A 16,207-nucleotide genomic window follows, 5' to 3' on the forward strand; every position below is an offset into this window, starting at 1 on the left:
GGGGGGAGGGGTATGAAAAATTATCCTTTGCAAACTTTTTTTTGAAATGAAAACTACGTTTTATTATACATATCGTGTTTCCAAACAATATATTTTGTCTTTCTAGGCCCAGCAAACATTTTTTCAATATTTTTTTATTTCATATTTCATACCCCCACCCCCACACCTTTCTCCAAAAACTTTTATTTTGAAAATATTTACTTTTAGATACTTGACTTCTGTTGTTTGGCTGCAAAAGAGTGCAACTTTTGACACATGAAAAACGCATGGTAAAGGATATTCCGCACAGACGCCTGGGACACTGAACAAATTTCATTTTTTTCGAATTATTTAACGTTTATACTAAATTTTTTAAGCTGCTTTCATTAAATACCTTTGCGAAAGTCAGATTATGGATAACTAATACTTAAATGTTTAAACGCTCAGGTATTGATTGTAAACAAAATTTATTTTGTCTGAATGATTGACCTTTATTAAACGGGCTGAAATTTCAGTCATTCATTGTAACAGGTGCATTCCTTAACAACGTCTGCGACCTTCGCCATGAGTTCTTTTTTAAGATCTCTGTATTTAAATGGAATCAGGAAATGACGGCAAATTTCCCGCAACATGTTGACATTAAAGGACGACAGTTTGTTGTCGTGGTAGTATTGACATATGTTGTAAATATCAAACACGATTGGATGTTTAAGTCCCAAATCATTCATAACTTTCTCAACAACTTGGCGGTGTTCTTGCTCGGCTTCGTCCTCTTCGTCATCTTCGTCGTCTTCTTCTTCACAATGACTGCTTCCTTTAGAAGCTTGCTTTCTTCTTTTTGAACCTAAGCGAGAAAAGAATCCCTGGACCTGTGTTTTTGAGAGCCAATCTTCTCTGCTGAACATCCTTTCGTTGTCAACAGTTCTTGCGCTGCGCATGTCCTTTGCGACCTGTTCTGCATCCTCCTTCTGTCCTGTCTTCTCTCCCAAATCAAACTTTGCTGTCAAATAATCTCTAACCTTGTCAGAGAACTTTGTTGCACCACTTCTTATCTTTGGCAGAGCCCATCCAAGGCATTCCTGGGATTCCACGCCTTTTTTCTTTGCGTTTGGAAGTGTGGAATTGATTTGGCAAGATCTCAGCTGACTGTTTTCAGTTTGAATTGTTATAAACCTATTAGCCCAATCTTTTCTCAACTTATCGTAAACATTCGACCCTTGTGAACCTGCAGCGTCCTGCATGATTCGCTCTCCAATATTTGACTCTTCTGAACTTTGTGCGTCCTCTATCATGTCTCCTCCAACATTCGAATCTTGTGAACTTACTGCATCCTGCAGGTTGTGTTCTCCTACAACCAGATGAAGTTCAAAGTCAGCAAATTTGGCAAATGTTATATTGCACCCAGGCTCAGGACAGACAAACACCGACGGACTTTCTTTAGCATTTTTCTTTTCTGGCTTCAAAACTCGAGACTGGCCTATGTCAAAAAATGGTTTCTCCGTGATAATTGATGTAGGCCCCTGAGGTTTGACGATGAGCGACTTGTGGGGAATAAGCTTCCCTTTTCCGATGTCGTAGCATCTCCAAACACGCACGCCATCACGCTCAAAGCAAAAGTTATGAAATTTGCTAAAACCTTCTATTTTCTTCACCTCAGCGTTCATTTGCGCCCGGTTAATAGTGCAAACTGCAGCAGTGGTGCCTTTTACTGGTCGCTCCTTCAGTGCGGTTTGCATGTCTTTTGCATTAAGGATGTCATGACCCTCATTGCAGTAAGTTCGAAGAGCTGCTTTCATTGGACACAATATACGATCACAGATGTCTTTACCGTGTTGTGGCTCAGAATGATCCAAACGCTTCACGGCAATGCCAGTGCGCTTTCCGATACTAGCTAATGCTGCGACAAGGTAGTTGTTTTGATAACACCCGGCCTCATCTGAACGCAGATATACGTGAGAAATTGCTGGATTTCTGGACTTCAATTTGACGCAGAGATCCTCCACAATAGAGGCAACGGCATAGCCATCTTGGTTACAAGAATCGAAGAGATGGGCATATGACTGGACTTCGAGCTCTTGGTGTTTTTCTTCTCTAAAAACGACACTGCTGATGTGCCAGCTTAAGCCACGTTTTCCAAACCAATCAGATTGTTTCTCTCTAAACTTCATTTGTTGAAATTTCATGGCCCAGTCCAGGACTACGATAGCCTCTGTAGTATCCAGGTTCTGCAGCATATCTTGCTTTGCCTTTTCTTGATGGCAAGATCTCAGGATGTGTGCTTTCCAGTCAAGTATGCTTCTCTTTGCATTGGCCAAATCGTATAGAACATCATCTTTGTGTTCGTCGCTGTAAAACGAAATGGGACCACTTCGGACTTGTTCTTCAATTTCCTGTAGAACGCCTTTTAGGGCCTCGCAGTCGTTACAAACTGTATCGTGGGCGTGATCACATTCAATCTTGAAAGAATTATCAGTGTTGTCACTGAGGGCAAAGGTTCGACAGTGGTCCGGGCAGGTACTAGACTGATTTTTACAGTGAACTGGATACTCTGTCTTGAGGTAACATTTACTTTCTTTGAGCGCTGCCTTACATTCACTGCACCACTTTTGTGCTGCTCCTAGTGTTTGCAGCTCGTCTACAATTTTCTCTAGGGACTCAAATCCAGCCGCACCATCAGTAGCGATGTTAGCTAACCCTCGAAGAGACTTGCGCTGTGAAGCCTCTCTCACTTCAAGAATCTTGAATAGCGTTCGGCGGCTCAAGGGCGTGAAACTCTCTTCAGCGCAGTACTGCAGATACTGATGAATCATAGTAGATCTTGTAACAGTGCGCACAACATTAGGCATAGTAACCTTCTCTCCGCTATCTAGTTTGAGCACTCTTGTGCCATATGCCACATCTTGGTAAAAGTAGGGCCTGTTTACAAAGTCAATGAAATGATCGACTTTGGGTATTGGCAGACGTACGCGGTGATGGATTTTCTTTTCTTCAGGAACTCCTGGACCTTGTTCTTTGGCATGCTTTCTGGCTTGCTTAATTTGCCAACGTGTAATTTTTTCAAATGGCTCGTGATATAGCATAAGCTTTTCAGCCGAGAATCTAAAGGCATAGATGCTCAGAATTTGCAGTTTCACGCTTTTTGACGGAGCATCTCTGTAGGCGGTCATGAGTGCCAAGAGTTCTCCACTTACTACATTTTCTGATTCACTTTGGATTGGCTGACAGATTGCGTGAAATAACTCTTCCTTTGCATTCGGTGCCACTACACCACAAATAACAAGACAACCTTGTAGAGCATTTTCCCGGCATTTTTCCCGATCGAATGCGGCTGTTTTTCCCCACGTGGTCTTTAAACGCGAGGATAGTGGCGTGAACTCATCAGATGAAGGAACGGATGCTGCCAAATTTGCCATTGCTGTGTTATACAATTGAACAGTCTGGTGATCGTCAGGGACCACTTTCTCTTCTTCTGAATCTTCTTCAGGCCCACTTAAGACACTTGGTGTCCAGCGTGGGTCTTGCGTCCTAGTAGTTTCAGGTGTGGCACAGAAACTTAGGCGGGGCTCGGTGTATGATTTGCCCGTTTTTGTTTTCCTGCCAGTTAAAAAATCATGTTATAATAAATGCATATTATCTGAGGCTATTGTTAAGTACCCCAGGAATACCCCTAACCCTCTGACGTAGAAGCAAATTCTTTCACGGTGGGTGGGTGGAACCCGTTCCTAGGTTTTTTGTTCTATTAACGCGCAGCGTAATTATTTTCCACTAAGTAAAAAGCTCTCTACAAAATGACATATTTTTTAGGCCGTGACGTCTTAGATTGCATAATTTTTGTTAGAAAATCAAGCTATGACGTTTGAAAAATGTAAATTGAACAAATCGTGCATTTTTAATTTAAAGCGACTGGGAAAAATACGGGAAAATGTTAAAGATGACAATTTCTGGCCAGACCTGATTGTCATTATAACGTTGGGTTGGCAACGGCAAATATCAGGAAAACATGATTTACATATGAAAATTCAGTCCGCAATGGAAAAATAAACAGCTACTGACATTTCCAGCTTTACATAGTAAATACCGTTGTCAAAATTTTGAATAAAACCTCTAACCACCACCCCCCCCCCCCTCTCCCCAGCCTCTCCTGGTGCGTCCTAGGGTTAAGATTTCAAGAACATACCTAAATTTTACGCTGTTGTTTGTATCTTCGTCAACCTGTGGTACTTCTGGCTCCGCTGGGGGGAGCAGCGTGACATTCACTTCAGCTTTGTGTTTTTTTCGGCAGGGGGAGCATATTGCTGTTTGAAAAGATTTTTAAAAATACGCGTTATATTCCCTAGATCCACAAATTATATGCCACTAAGTGTTGTGGTTGGCTATTTCTTGGTTGACCAAGCATCGCACAGTGTTTTATATTTGATATTTCCGCGATATTTAATAGCAGTACAACTTGCAGTGCATGAAATGTTTTATATCTTTTATATTGCGTGTACTGATGTGATAAGTAAATCTTATTGCATTGGTGAACTTACAGATTACAAGCTTGTAATACGAGCTTGAAAATACAGATGAATCATGGATTGTTTATTATATTAATTACAAGAATTTTAAATCTTGATAAAAAAGTACAAATCAAAAGGGCAATTGTAGACCAGTAAAGATGCATTTTGCAAGTTTTCTCGCAAAAGTGATTAAGCTTTACGAAAGCTAACTTAAGATTTCTCGGCTTTATTTGGGTATATTGCAATCAGTGGGTTTTCTAGGATCATGCAACGTTTTGTCTATCCTGTCAACACTTTGTCGCGTGTTTACGCTCGTGACACATTTGAATCGATTTAAATAGCAGACACCTACTATTATAAAAATTTCCCTCTGCAAGTTCTTCGAATATTACTACAAAGTTTAATTTAATCTACTATGATACATCGTATTTCATTATCTTAACAAATGATCACATATTTCTTACGTGAGCCAATGGAAACGTGTATCCCGAATATCTGATGTATTTCCTTTGCCATAGTTACATTGATTACGTCTCGCCCTTTGGCCTTTGTGGATGAACCTCCATGTGTTGGATACTGACATGACCTTGAAGCCCTCCAGTACCTCCCTAAGCCATATCGATGGCGGGCACAGACACGCATTTTTTTCACATCATCAAGTGATGTTCCAGCGAGACCAGCTCTTTGAAGTATTACCTCGTACTCTTTCAGATTGCTTCGTGACAAACAACAACTTTTCAAATGAACACTAATATCATCACGGCACTCGTACAATAACACCTGTTCAGTACGTCCACGAGAGGGCCCACAATAAATGAAACCTCTTTTAAACAACGAACAAACTTCAGCCATAATTATTTAGATCCCAAATATCCAGATTTCTATTCAGATGTCGATTTCAATAGCCGCTGACCTGCTTTTAACATTAATGTTAGCGATGGCGCTGCAACATTGCTACATGTAGCCGTTATTATTTTTGTGGAGGCAGGTTGCAGCATCAGTTTTTTAACACTGAGCTAGACTGATAATTTGAGGCTCACTTTTGCCATCATCTCAGTTAAAACTGAAACAATCATCAGCAATAGTATGGCGTTACGCAAAGTCACAAAAACGAAACTTCAAGAATTGAAAATCTTTAGTGGCCGGTAACTTTAAAAGGTTTGGGGTTTTTCATTCATTTGTCTTCTGATCTCTACTGTTCGATGAGTCTTTTTTCGACTATTTTGCTTGTTTACAAGCAGAAGTAGGAGATTAGGAGTGATGTGGGCAAAATTTGGAACATTCTTGTCTACTCTCAAGGGACTTTTTTAATTTCTCAAGGGAGTTCTTTCCGCTTAGTGGGCGATGAAAGGGTCTCTTATTATTATTGCGTCAACACTTCCGATCTCGTGTTAAAGACGTGACTTGTCACATATTCCGCTGTAGGTGATGAAAGGGTCTCTCATTAGTATTGCGTCAACAATTGCGATCTCGTGTTAAAAACGTGACTTGTCACATGTATAAACGTTATATAACAGTTATTTTTATGCGTGAGTATCTCAAATGAGATATGACACAACTAATCGAGAATGTGAGTGGTTCAGTGTTTCACAGTCTAAAGCGTTGTACTAGTACAAGCGTCTCACTCACTGAAGCCGGGCGCTAATATTTAACCTAAAATGATTAAGAACGGAAATCATCTTTTCTTTCACAAACTATTCGTCGAATACACTCCCTTTGTTCGTCTTTAAATGTTTTGTGAACAAAACTCTTGAGAGATTTTCTAAAACCTAGAAGAACTCGCTTTCTACTTCATTCCGCTCAACCTGCGCTCAACACCCGCCATGATAACAATTGTTTTTGTCTACGTGCGATATTTTTGGACCGGAAATTAGACTTGAACTCCATTAGCCGCTGTGGGTGATGAAAGGGTATCTCATTAGTATTGCGTCAACACTTGCTATCTCGTGTTAAAAACGTGACTTGTCACATGTATAAACGTTATATAACAATTATTTTTATGCGTGAGTATCTCAAATCCGATATGACACAACTAAGGATTTGTTTTCGCGACAATCGATTGCGTTAGTCACGCTTAACACGAGTGAATAATCATTTATTCGCGTTCTCAATTCAAGGGATTTCTTTTCGGTGTGGGTGAACAATGCGTCAGTCAACACTTGAAGGCAACGTATAAGTCGCGCTAATATTTAACCTAAAGGATTTGTTTTCGCGACAATCGATTGCGTTAGTCACGCTAAACACGAGTAAATAATCATTCGCGTTCTCAATTCAAGGGAGTTCTTTTCGGTGTGGGTGAACAAAGCGTCAGCCAACACTTGAAGGCAATGTATAAGTCTTTCACAGACTAAAGCGACGCTAATATGTAACCAAGAACGTAAGAACGCAAGTTTGGACTGGTACAAGCGTCTAACACACTAAAGGAGCGCTAATATTTAACCTAAAACGATTAAGAACGCAAATTTGTACTTTTACAAGTCTTTCACATTCGCGACAATCGATTGCGTTAGTCTCGCTAAACACGAGTAAATAATCATTTATTCGCGTTCTCAATTCTAGGGATTTCTTTTCGGTGTGGGCCGGGGGTGTGGGTATATATGAAGAATGTATTGAACCGCTGAACTGTTTGTTTGCTTTAGTAGGCCGGAATAAGCGTATACGCGACACGAGTACTACAGTATATTCAATGTGTTTTCGATTGGGTTTTCTTTGGCTCCTTAATTTGCGGTTGAGTTTTGTAAACAGCGCGTTGTTGACTTCTAGGTTTCAGTTTTAATTTAGAATGTGATGTGGAAGTGTAAAGTATTCAGGTAAGCTAAGTTATTTTCAAGACTTCCACTCCTAAACAACATGAAAAGCGTCTTTCACCCTTTAGCAAAACACTACTCCATACCACAATTGACAGCCAACAGATAGACCATAGCAAAATAGTCGTAGTCTCATAGAGACCTTTGATTTGTATTTAGAATGGTTGTTGTGTCTTGAAGAGAAAAAAATTCGTTTGCAGGGTCTAGAACGACAAAATATATTGTTTGCATACACGATATGTATAGCAAAACACAGTTTGCATTTTGAAATAAAATGCTTGCAGACTGCATACACTAAAAAAAGTTTGCAAAGGAAAATCTTCCATCTTCCTCCCCCAACCCACCTCCTCCTCCTCCCCCCAAAAAACGTCCTTCCCATGCCCAAACAGCGTTTGTTTGCCATTTGTGACAATCAGTCAGTTTGGGCAGCGGCATATCGTAAAAGGGAACAGCCGTGACTTATTTATTGTGTCAAAAAGACGAAAGACCGGGGCAATTTGTGATTTCTTTTCAACTCTATTCATAACTTTTCCAATGGCGAAGCACAATGTCAGTAGCCACTATTCTTTAGCATTCTCAAATTGCCGAGACAGAGCTTTTGAAGCGTCGCTTCGGAACATTCCAGTTGGCATTCCAGAGTCGAAGGTCTCGAACGATGTGTCACGCAAACGAAACTGCAGCAATCCATTTCTTCAATGGCCGGTAAACTTCAATAATTTCGGCTATCTGTGCATTCATTTGTCCTCTCCACTGTTCCTTATAAGTCTTTTTATTTTCAGGATAGTTGGCGTGTCTTGTAGAAGTCGAAATCATGGTGTTATCGATGTCTTCGATAAATCGTAAGTAATTTGCATATTAAAGAAAATGAGGGTAATTACATTAAACTTTAACGAATTTTCACACAATAAGTTCGCACCGGCCGCAAATTTTTTTAATGTTTACTTGAAGTTTGTCTTTAGTGTGTTTGATGTAGGGGTATTAGCAGTTTTGAGCTGGTGCCACTTTTGAAAAATAATTATCTGAAAATCAGTCCCTTCGCTATTGTTTACTTAGTGCTGTACATTCAAATAATTATTTCGTAGTTTCACTTTTAAATATTTCGATCGTTATCATGCTAGAGGCCATAAGTAAGTATTTTTCTTTCATTTAACAGTGAAATTAGTCCGACTCACGGTGCGGAAAGGAATTCTGAGGCGCTTTTCGAAACGGCTAAATTTGGCCAGATTTTGACTTCGCCAGCCGACCAAACTTCGCGAGTCAATATTTTCGCAAAGAAAGGATCCTGAAACCAAAGAAATACATTTTTATTTATGGTTTGGTTACCTTAACTTATAATGTAAAAATCAGCCCAAACTATATTACGAGCGAAATTCAGTGGTCGGAAATAAGGCGCACAGTCACTTAAAAATCTAAGCAGAGCAAAGCGTTCACTTTAGACCAAGACTTTTAAGATACATCCGAAGAACCCAGAGCTCCCAAGAGAAATTTTTTTTTAGTAATGGCTGTTGACTGTTGTAATGGAAATACTCTCAAATATGGCTGACACTACTCAATACTGAATACTACAAAGACCTGTATTTTAGAACAGGGAGTCCTTTTCCTTAAGGGTAAGATTTTGACCACTCTGCTTTTGGATTGTTAAAAAATGTTGCTCAGTTCAGATTTCTCCATGAGTGCCAGCTTCTTTGCGTGACGGTTAAAATTAGCCAGTCTGACTTAATTTACAAAAGGTTGTTATATAAGGTAATCATACGCGTGACATTGTAAACTTAAATTCTGTCGACTAGTTGTTGTCGGATCAAGAGCAACTAGCAGCATGTTCTCCTCGCTTGTTGTAGTATTTTCTCTATTTTTTCTCTATTGTGTGAGCTTTTTGCGTGTTTGCATTTCGAAACAAAAGGCTTAATTTAGGTTAAAATTAGCTAGTCTGACGTAATTTACATAAGGTTGTTGAAATATCAGGTAATCATACGCGTGACATGTGACTCAAAACTATTCACCTTAAATTGCGATAACTTAAATTTTGTCGAGCTTTGCAAACTAGTTGTTGTCGGATCAAGAGCAACTAGCAGCATGTTCTCCTCGCTTGTTGTAGTATTTTCAGCTTTGATTTCGGCTAGCGCCGCTAATCTATCTTCTGAGTTCGCTCACCACGCAGTGTTGGACCCAGCGGAGTTGATGAAGCTCTACTGGACGGTTGACTGGGATAAGGAAACCGTATCGTTCGCTGTTGAGGCGGCAACTACAGGATGGGTTGGTTTCGGCTTCTCTTCAGGGAACGGGAAAATGGCCGGTAGCGACGTGGTAATCGGGTGGGTGAAGGACTCTAAAGGTTATTTGACGGTAAGTAATAACTGCATCGCCCGCGGGGGGAGGGGGGGGGGGCTGCATCGTTGATTTCCAATCAAATGCAAATGGCTCTGGGAAACACGAGCTTTCAGCATGTGACACATTCAACAACAAATGCTAGCCAACGTGCACGACCTGACTTCGTAATCTTACCATGAGTATTTTAACTATCGACTACAGTTCTTATAGAGGGCAGATCCCTTTCAATACTCACACAAAACGCGAAATTTATCGGCGAAAGCTTGAGGGATAGACAAATTCGGCTAACGTGTTTACATCGTTGTTGCCACCCAATTCATACCATGTGATGATTCCTTTGGGAGGTTACAATTGTGCAATTTTTCACACGTAACTGAGCGCATGGGAGTATGAACGAACAGAACAATTGTGGAATCATCACATGATCTGAATTGGGTGGCAAAAACGATGTAAACACGTTAGCCATTGGTCTATGAACTTGTCAAAACCCGATATCGACTGGGTGATTAAAACAAAACACAATTATGCATTTTTCTTTCACTTTATTTCTTTTGTTCTCATTGTGTTGTTGTTTTTTATAGAGCCAACCAAAGGTCGAATTTTTATCCGGTTAATGAAAAGAACGCATACAGTTTTTTGTTTAAAGTTTTGTCATTCAAACTAGGCTTATAATTGGCACGACTTATTAATTATGATTGCTGCAATTTGTGGCGTGAGACTGTATGCCAGAAATAGACATGAAGATGATGAACAGTATCTGAATCACTTGATTGTTCCCATAGCTACTTAATCAAACTTTCTGTTATCGACCCAAACGACATCAAACTAGATTGTTCATAAAAGTTCGGCGTTTGAAAAAAAAACTGTACATCGAACAAAGTCAATTTCTTGCTTTGCAATGATGTATTCCGAGCAAGCTCATTGTGGCGATTCAGTTTTTCCACTATTACTACACTACGGTTGCATATTAACTAAAGTTGATCTTCTCTCGGGTTTTCTTCAACTTTGATTTTCCAGCTATCGTTAACTTAGGCTTTTTGGTCAACTGGCCTCGGTTGTTTAAAGAATGGATATATCACTTAGTATCCAGTGGATAGCGTAGTTTGTTTTGTCAACACTTCAATATTCACTGGATAGCGATTTACCCAGAGGATAGCGTTCCACACCGTTTGATTGAAAGGCTACAAATTCCAGTCCTTGTCTGTTATCTGACCCTGTCTAACGTTCGTCAAAGCAATAAAAAAGAAACGTTTTGTGGACAAACCATTCCAGTCAGAGTCCAGGCAAAAGCACAAAAGCACTTTAAAAGCACTGCGTATCCTGCACATAAACACTTTGTAGCCCACAGCCTCAGTGCCGCAGTGCATAAGTTTCAAGTTTTCGGTACATACATCATTTATCATTCATTTGTGGTTTGAATCGTATGTACATTGCTACAAAGGGATATGGAGATGAGTGGTCTATAGAGAAGCAACTCTTTGAATCACAATTACCTTCTGGTTAAAATAATTCAAGGCTTACAGAAATAGGTTTCGATTCACTCAAAAAGTTCATACACCTTACCTGGCCCTCAGTGCCTCGTTTTAAGCCAATGGTTCTTTTGAATTCTGCAGATGCGATCGAGGCATTGAGGGTCAGAGACAAAAGAATAATGTATTTGCTGCCATTTTGGAATAAGGTGTATAGAACCATCTCATGTCTGAATTTTCCTATGATGCAACAAACACATTGGAAATCCGTTTGTAGAAACGTAACGGAAACAAACAACAGCAGAAATTCGTTTGCAGAAACGTAACGGAAACAAACGACAGCGGAAATCCGTTTGCAGAAACGTAACGGAAACAAACAACAGTAAAAATCCGCTGACATAAACATGACGGAAACGTGCATCGGCATTTCCGTTCCGGAAACATGACGGAAACGTGATATTCTGACGTAGAATTGGATTTTCACGTTTCCGCAGCACGTAAACGTGACGGAAACATAGAAGTCCATGTTTCCGTCATGTTTCAGAAATACGGAAACGTGCAATTTCGTCCTGTGCATCTATTGCAATCTCTCAATTGTAAAACTATGCGGCTAAACTTAGTAAATTAGCGTTTCGTGGCCATATGTTTGGCTCCAACATCAAATTCACAAAAGGTCCCGTATTCGATATCATTCGAGACCGAATTAGTTCAAAAACTTAAGGTGGTACCTTGAAGGTCCTGGAACTGTAAAGCCTGGTTTTCACTAGTGACGCAAGGGCAAGCATAACAGCTCTCATTTGACCGTGAAAACGACCATGACGTAAGCATTTGCACAAGCGTAAGGATCAAATGTTTTTTTTTTCTCAGTTGTGCTTGGGCTAGTTGCGTCGCCCGTTTCACGGTGAAATAAAAGCTAACATGTTGCGCTTGCGCTCGTACTTGCATCGCTATAGTGAAAACCAGACTAAAAAGAATAGCTTTGACTGGTATTTCAAAATCGACCAGGCATAACACTAATCCGGTTCGCATAGGTGTAGAAGTCACATCGCATGATTTCGTTTTAAACTGTTGTTGTTACTGTTGTTTTAACGGAAAAGGAAAACAACCTTAACTAAAGGTTACCGATAGACCACAAATTCCAGAGACTTTGAAACCTAAACGGTACTAACTTGAAAAAAGTAAATAGATGTTACTCATTTTTGTTAGGACCGCTTTGCCGACGAAGAAAGTTTGCCACCATTGGACAAGGAAAACAATTACGTGTTAACTGGCTTCGAGGAAAGTGACAAAAAAACTGTGTTGAGATTTAACAGAAAATTTGACACCTGCGATCCAAGAGACAGGAAGATAGAGGTAAGCCTGAAGTTTGTTAGACAAAAAAAAAAACAACAATAAAAGTTTGGTGATGACGCTCCTTGTTATTTTACATCAGTTAGTCCTCTGTTTTGTGTTCAGTGTTCGTTTTCAGTAACGTTTTCTTTTTTTTACAGCAAGGTACCACGAAGGTGGTGTTCGCCTATCATACAGAGGATCCAGGGTCGGATGATGATATTAAATACCACACGTTTAGAGGGTCAAGGAGCATACTTCTTCTCAACAACATGGACGAGAAACAAGTCAATGAGACAGGGTGGAAAGATTTTGTCATGAACAACAAAAATGTGAGATTGCTTTAAAAGCAACGGTATTTGATACTGTATTGCTGATTAGAAGTGTTTGTTAAATGGCAGCATTAAATTATACACTGTATTTGCATTTTTGTTTTCAGATAACGATTCCCAAAAAGCGAACAACCTACTGGTGTTCTCTGATCAGGGCCCCGGAAATTAAACACAAGCATCACATAACAAAGGTTTGTGTTACTGCACCTTCAAATAACACGCAACCTCTGAAGATCAAATCTCAACTTCCGTGCTAAATTTCCTCAAAGTTGTCTCCATCGTGGAAAAATATGACAAACGATTAAAGGTTAAAGGGAATTTAGAGCCCCTTAGACGGCATACGAGAGGCATAGAATAAAAACATGTTCTTTATACTACCACATCCTTGACATTTCTGTTGCTTTAGTCTTGCAGTTCGAGCCATATATCCAAAAGGGAAATGAAGGATTGGTGCATCACCTGGTGATTTACGAGTGCCATAATCGTGGACAATTTAATGACAGCGTGCATTACGGCCCCGGATTTGATTGCCAAGACTACGCCAATATGCCATTCGCAGAATGCTACTTTTACAGTGTAGTGGGTGTTTGGGCAGTTGGTGCTCAGGTGAAGAGTTTTAGAGTATATTCATATCTGCACAATTGCAATTTTTTTATAGGCTTGCATACAGTCTTGATCTTACTATTGTACTCAATCTCGAACGCATTTACTCATTTCAAAGATGTGTATTATTGCCAGGCTTATCAGTTTAATTCATTCGTTTAGTCTATTCTTTTTCATTCACTTTGTCCTTTTCTTTTGAAGGCATTTTATTACCCGCCAAACGTTGGCTATGTTATTGGATCGGCGGATTCCCCGAATAGTTACATGCTCGAGATACACTATGATAACCCGAAAGGAATTGAAGGTTAGTAGGTGCATTATTTTGTTAATTCTCTAGAACATTACACACGAGGTGTACCTGTAGTCAGTTTTTCGAGAAGTGCTCTACAGGTTCTGAAAGATCTGTTAATTGGTGACAAATTCTGATACACTTTTCTTCCACGGTATGCACCGGGATTATCACCAGATGACGGGTTTTGCTTAAATATAGTTTAGCTTAGTTCGTGTAGAGTTGCGAAAAGCTTTACTGTCTATATACTGCGAAAAAACCTCAATCATAGAAACTGAAACTGACAAAAAGAGGGAACGCTTTGATTCCCGCTAGGAATGATTTTATTTCTAACGTCTGGCCCTGTGTCAATCTGACCAAGTCTGTAGTTGCCCTTATATTTAGTGAATAAAAAACAAGACGACTTCAATTCTCTACAGGAGTATAACTATGTATAAGTTGAAACCCCTAAACTTAAATTGCTGTACACCAACGAAGGAAAGGAAGTTACTTTGTGTCATCGGATTGAAACATTCCTGACACAGGTAATGGAGTTTTCCACTGTAATTACATTTGGAAATGGCTTTTTGGTGGATTGTCTTATCCAAGTTAGAGATGTTTTAATCCAACAGGACGCAAAGACAGCTCCGGACTGCGTTTTTTCTACACTCCGAACCTCCGTAAGTACGATGCTGGTGTACTAACTGTAGGGGAATCGAGTCTTCCATATATGGTAATCCCACCTAAACAAGAATCGTGGATAACTTATGGATTCTGTCCCAAAGAATGCAGTCAGGTAAGGAGTAAAACGTGATGAAATAACAATTGACCATTAACTAGGCTATTTGGATGGTTTTTTTAATACCTCGCCGCCTAAAATCATTACCTGACTCAAGGAACATGCTGCAAGGAGCGTATGTTCAATAACCTATACAAAAGTTTGAACTGAAGTAGGCTGGTGTAACCGGCAACTAGTCTGGCCGGAATAAGAAAATCACCTCTTCCATTTTAATTGAAAATATGCCAGCTCATTAATTTTTGTTTAATTTCTCTAAAAAGGAAATGTTAAATTCAACAACGCTGCCAGGAAAAGGGATTAAGGTGTTTGCTGCATTTCTTCACACTCATCTACAAGGTATGTTATAATTGTTTGGTTGAACACATACAGAAAAAAAAAATACAGAGAAACACAGTCATATACGCCTGTCAAACAAGGCTGCCAAGATAACGCCCACAAGATCTTGATGAATGTCGATACAGAATACTTTGGAAAAAAGTTTTCAATTGAATGTCGTTAAGCCAATACCTAGCCATCGACAACAAAAACACAATGAGCTAAAAAAGACCCCCAAAAAAGTGGATACCCGAAACTGGCGACAAACACAGGAAAACGCCCATGACCATGCCGTAATTGAATTTGCCTCTCTATCCGAGAGCGTACTAAAGCAAACCCAAAGCAATAAAGCAGACGACGTTCGAAAAGTATCCCATGGTGCATTTCGTTTCATCTTATATTATCACTGCGTACGTGACCTAATCAGTATTATTCAGCTCTCGCGAAGTGAGAAGAAGCGTTCGCCATGGCGTGTTTCCGGAGTAGTTTTGATTCAAAAGCTGCTGCTTTCGAGGAAAACGACTTGTTCTACGTTCACTGCGTTTCAAAGGAAAATTTCAGTGTCACATTGAAGGGATTTACCTGTGTTTCGCTAGTATGCAGAGAAATACATGTTAGTGTTATTGAACAATTGGACGAACGTCGAAGAGCTCTCGTTCCTGTGACAGTCAAAAATTCGGCTATAGATGAGCTATTTGTTTCTGGATTGTTAATAAAGAAGTCCTGTGCTGATCCGAATCGGTTTTCTTACATTTCTTCTTACATCACTATCGATCTCTAGTCCGTCCGCTTCGCAGCCGGCGGGCTCGTTCGGCGCTGTTTACATGTTTTTCCTCCACTACACATCCGGACACACATCTCAGTTATAAATTGGGTGCGTTGGCCAGCCGAGCCAACATATGGGTGCGTTGGCCAGCCGAGCCACCGTCCCGTTTATTCAATCTCAACAGATAATACAAGAAATTACGAACTATGAATAGCATTAGAAAACTTAATGCACCAGAGCCGGACACGAAAACCCCTAAAAACCAGCAAGTGGAGAAAACGGGGAACGTGTGCCCCCGACCAAGGCAGTTGCGCAACCCTTGGGGTTTTAGGGTATTCTTATCTAACTTACTGTAAACAAATACTTTTCGAAATATATGATCTTTACAGTGATACAATTATAATAGGAGAACTAAATATTTAAACAAAACGAAGCGTAAGCCTGCTTCCATGGATGACAAAGGAAATAAAAGTAAAACCAAACATTGACCAAAACGTGGCGAAGGCTGACCGTAGAATGTCTCACCTTCCTAACGGCCACCTATTACAAACTCAAATCCCACTATACATTGCACACCGCAAACCCGCGCCCAACCCTCTGGTCCGTGCCGGCAAAACAGTAATTTATGCTAATCTACGACTATCACAAATTACATAATCTGTGAATACATATTTGAGCTTATTATTACGGTTATTTTTCACCAGTTGTAAACA

The 16,207-nt window shown here is 39.9% G+C and overlaps 1 protein-coding gene across 2 annotated transcripts in view; it reads left to right on the top strand.

Moving 5' to 3' along the window:
• Positions 1-7,716: 7,716 nt before the first annotated feature.
• LOC144655989 (DBH-like monooxygenase protein 1 homolog) overlaps positions 7,717-16,207 on the top strand; it is a 48,047-nt gene continuing 39,556 nt past the window's right edge. The window contains exons 1-9 of one of the 2 annotated variants that reach the window (XM_078516192.1): positions 7,717-7,987; positions 8,065-9,628; positions 12,289-12,435; positions 12,573-12,743; positions 12,851-12,934; positions 13,158-13,349; positions 13,548-13,650; positions 14,247-14,410; positions 14,674-14,749. In XM_078516192.1, the coding sequence (XP_078372318.1) occupies positions 9,359-9,628; positions 12,289-12,435; positions 12,573-12,743; positions 12,851-12,934; positions 13,158-13,349; positions 13,548-13,650; positions 14,247-14,410; positions 14,674-14,749 (1,207 nt within the window). In that variant the 5' untranslated portion in view covers positions 7,717-7,987; positions 8,065-9,358. The remainder of the gene's footprint in view (positions 7,988-8,064; positions 9,629-12,288; positions 12,436-12,572; positions 12,744-12,850; positions 12,935-13,157; positions 13,350-13,547; positions 13,651-14,246; positions 14,411-14,673; positions 14,750-16,207) is intronic. The other variant, XM_078516193.1, reaches the window with a different exon arrangement.

Source organism: Oculina patagonica, chromosome 6 (assembly GCF_052425735.1).
Source record: "Oculina patagonica isolate OP01 chromosome 6, crgOcupat, whole genome shotgun sequence".
NCBI classification, from domain to species: domain Eukaryota; kingdom Metazoa; phylum Cnidaria; class Anthozoa; order Scleractinia; family Oculinidae; genus Oculina; species Oculina patagonica.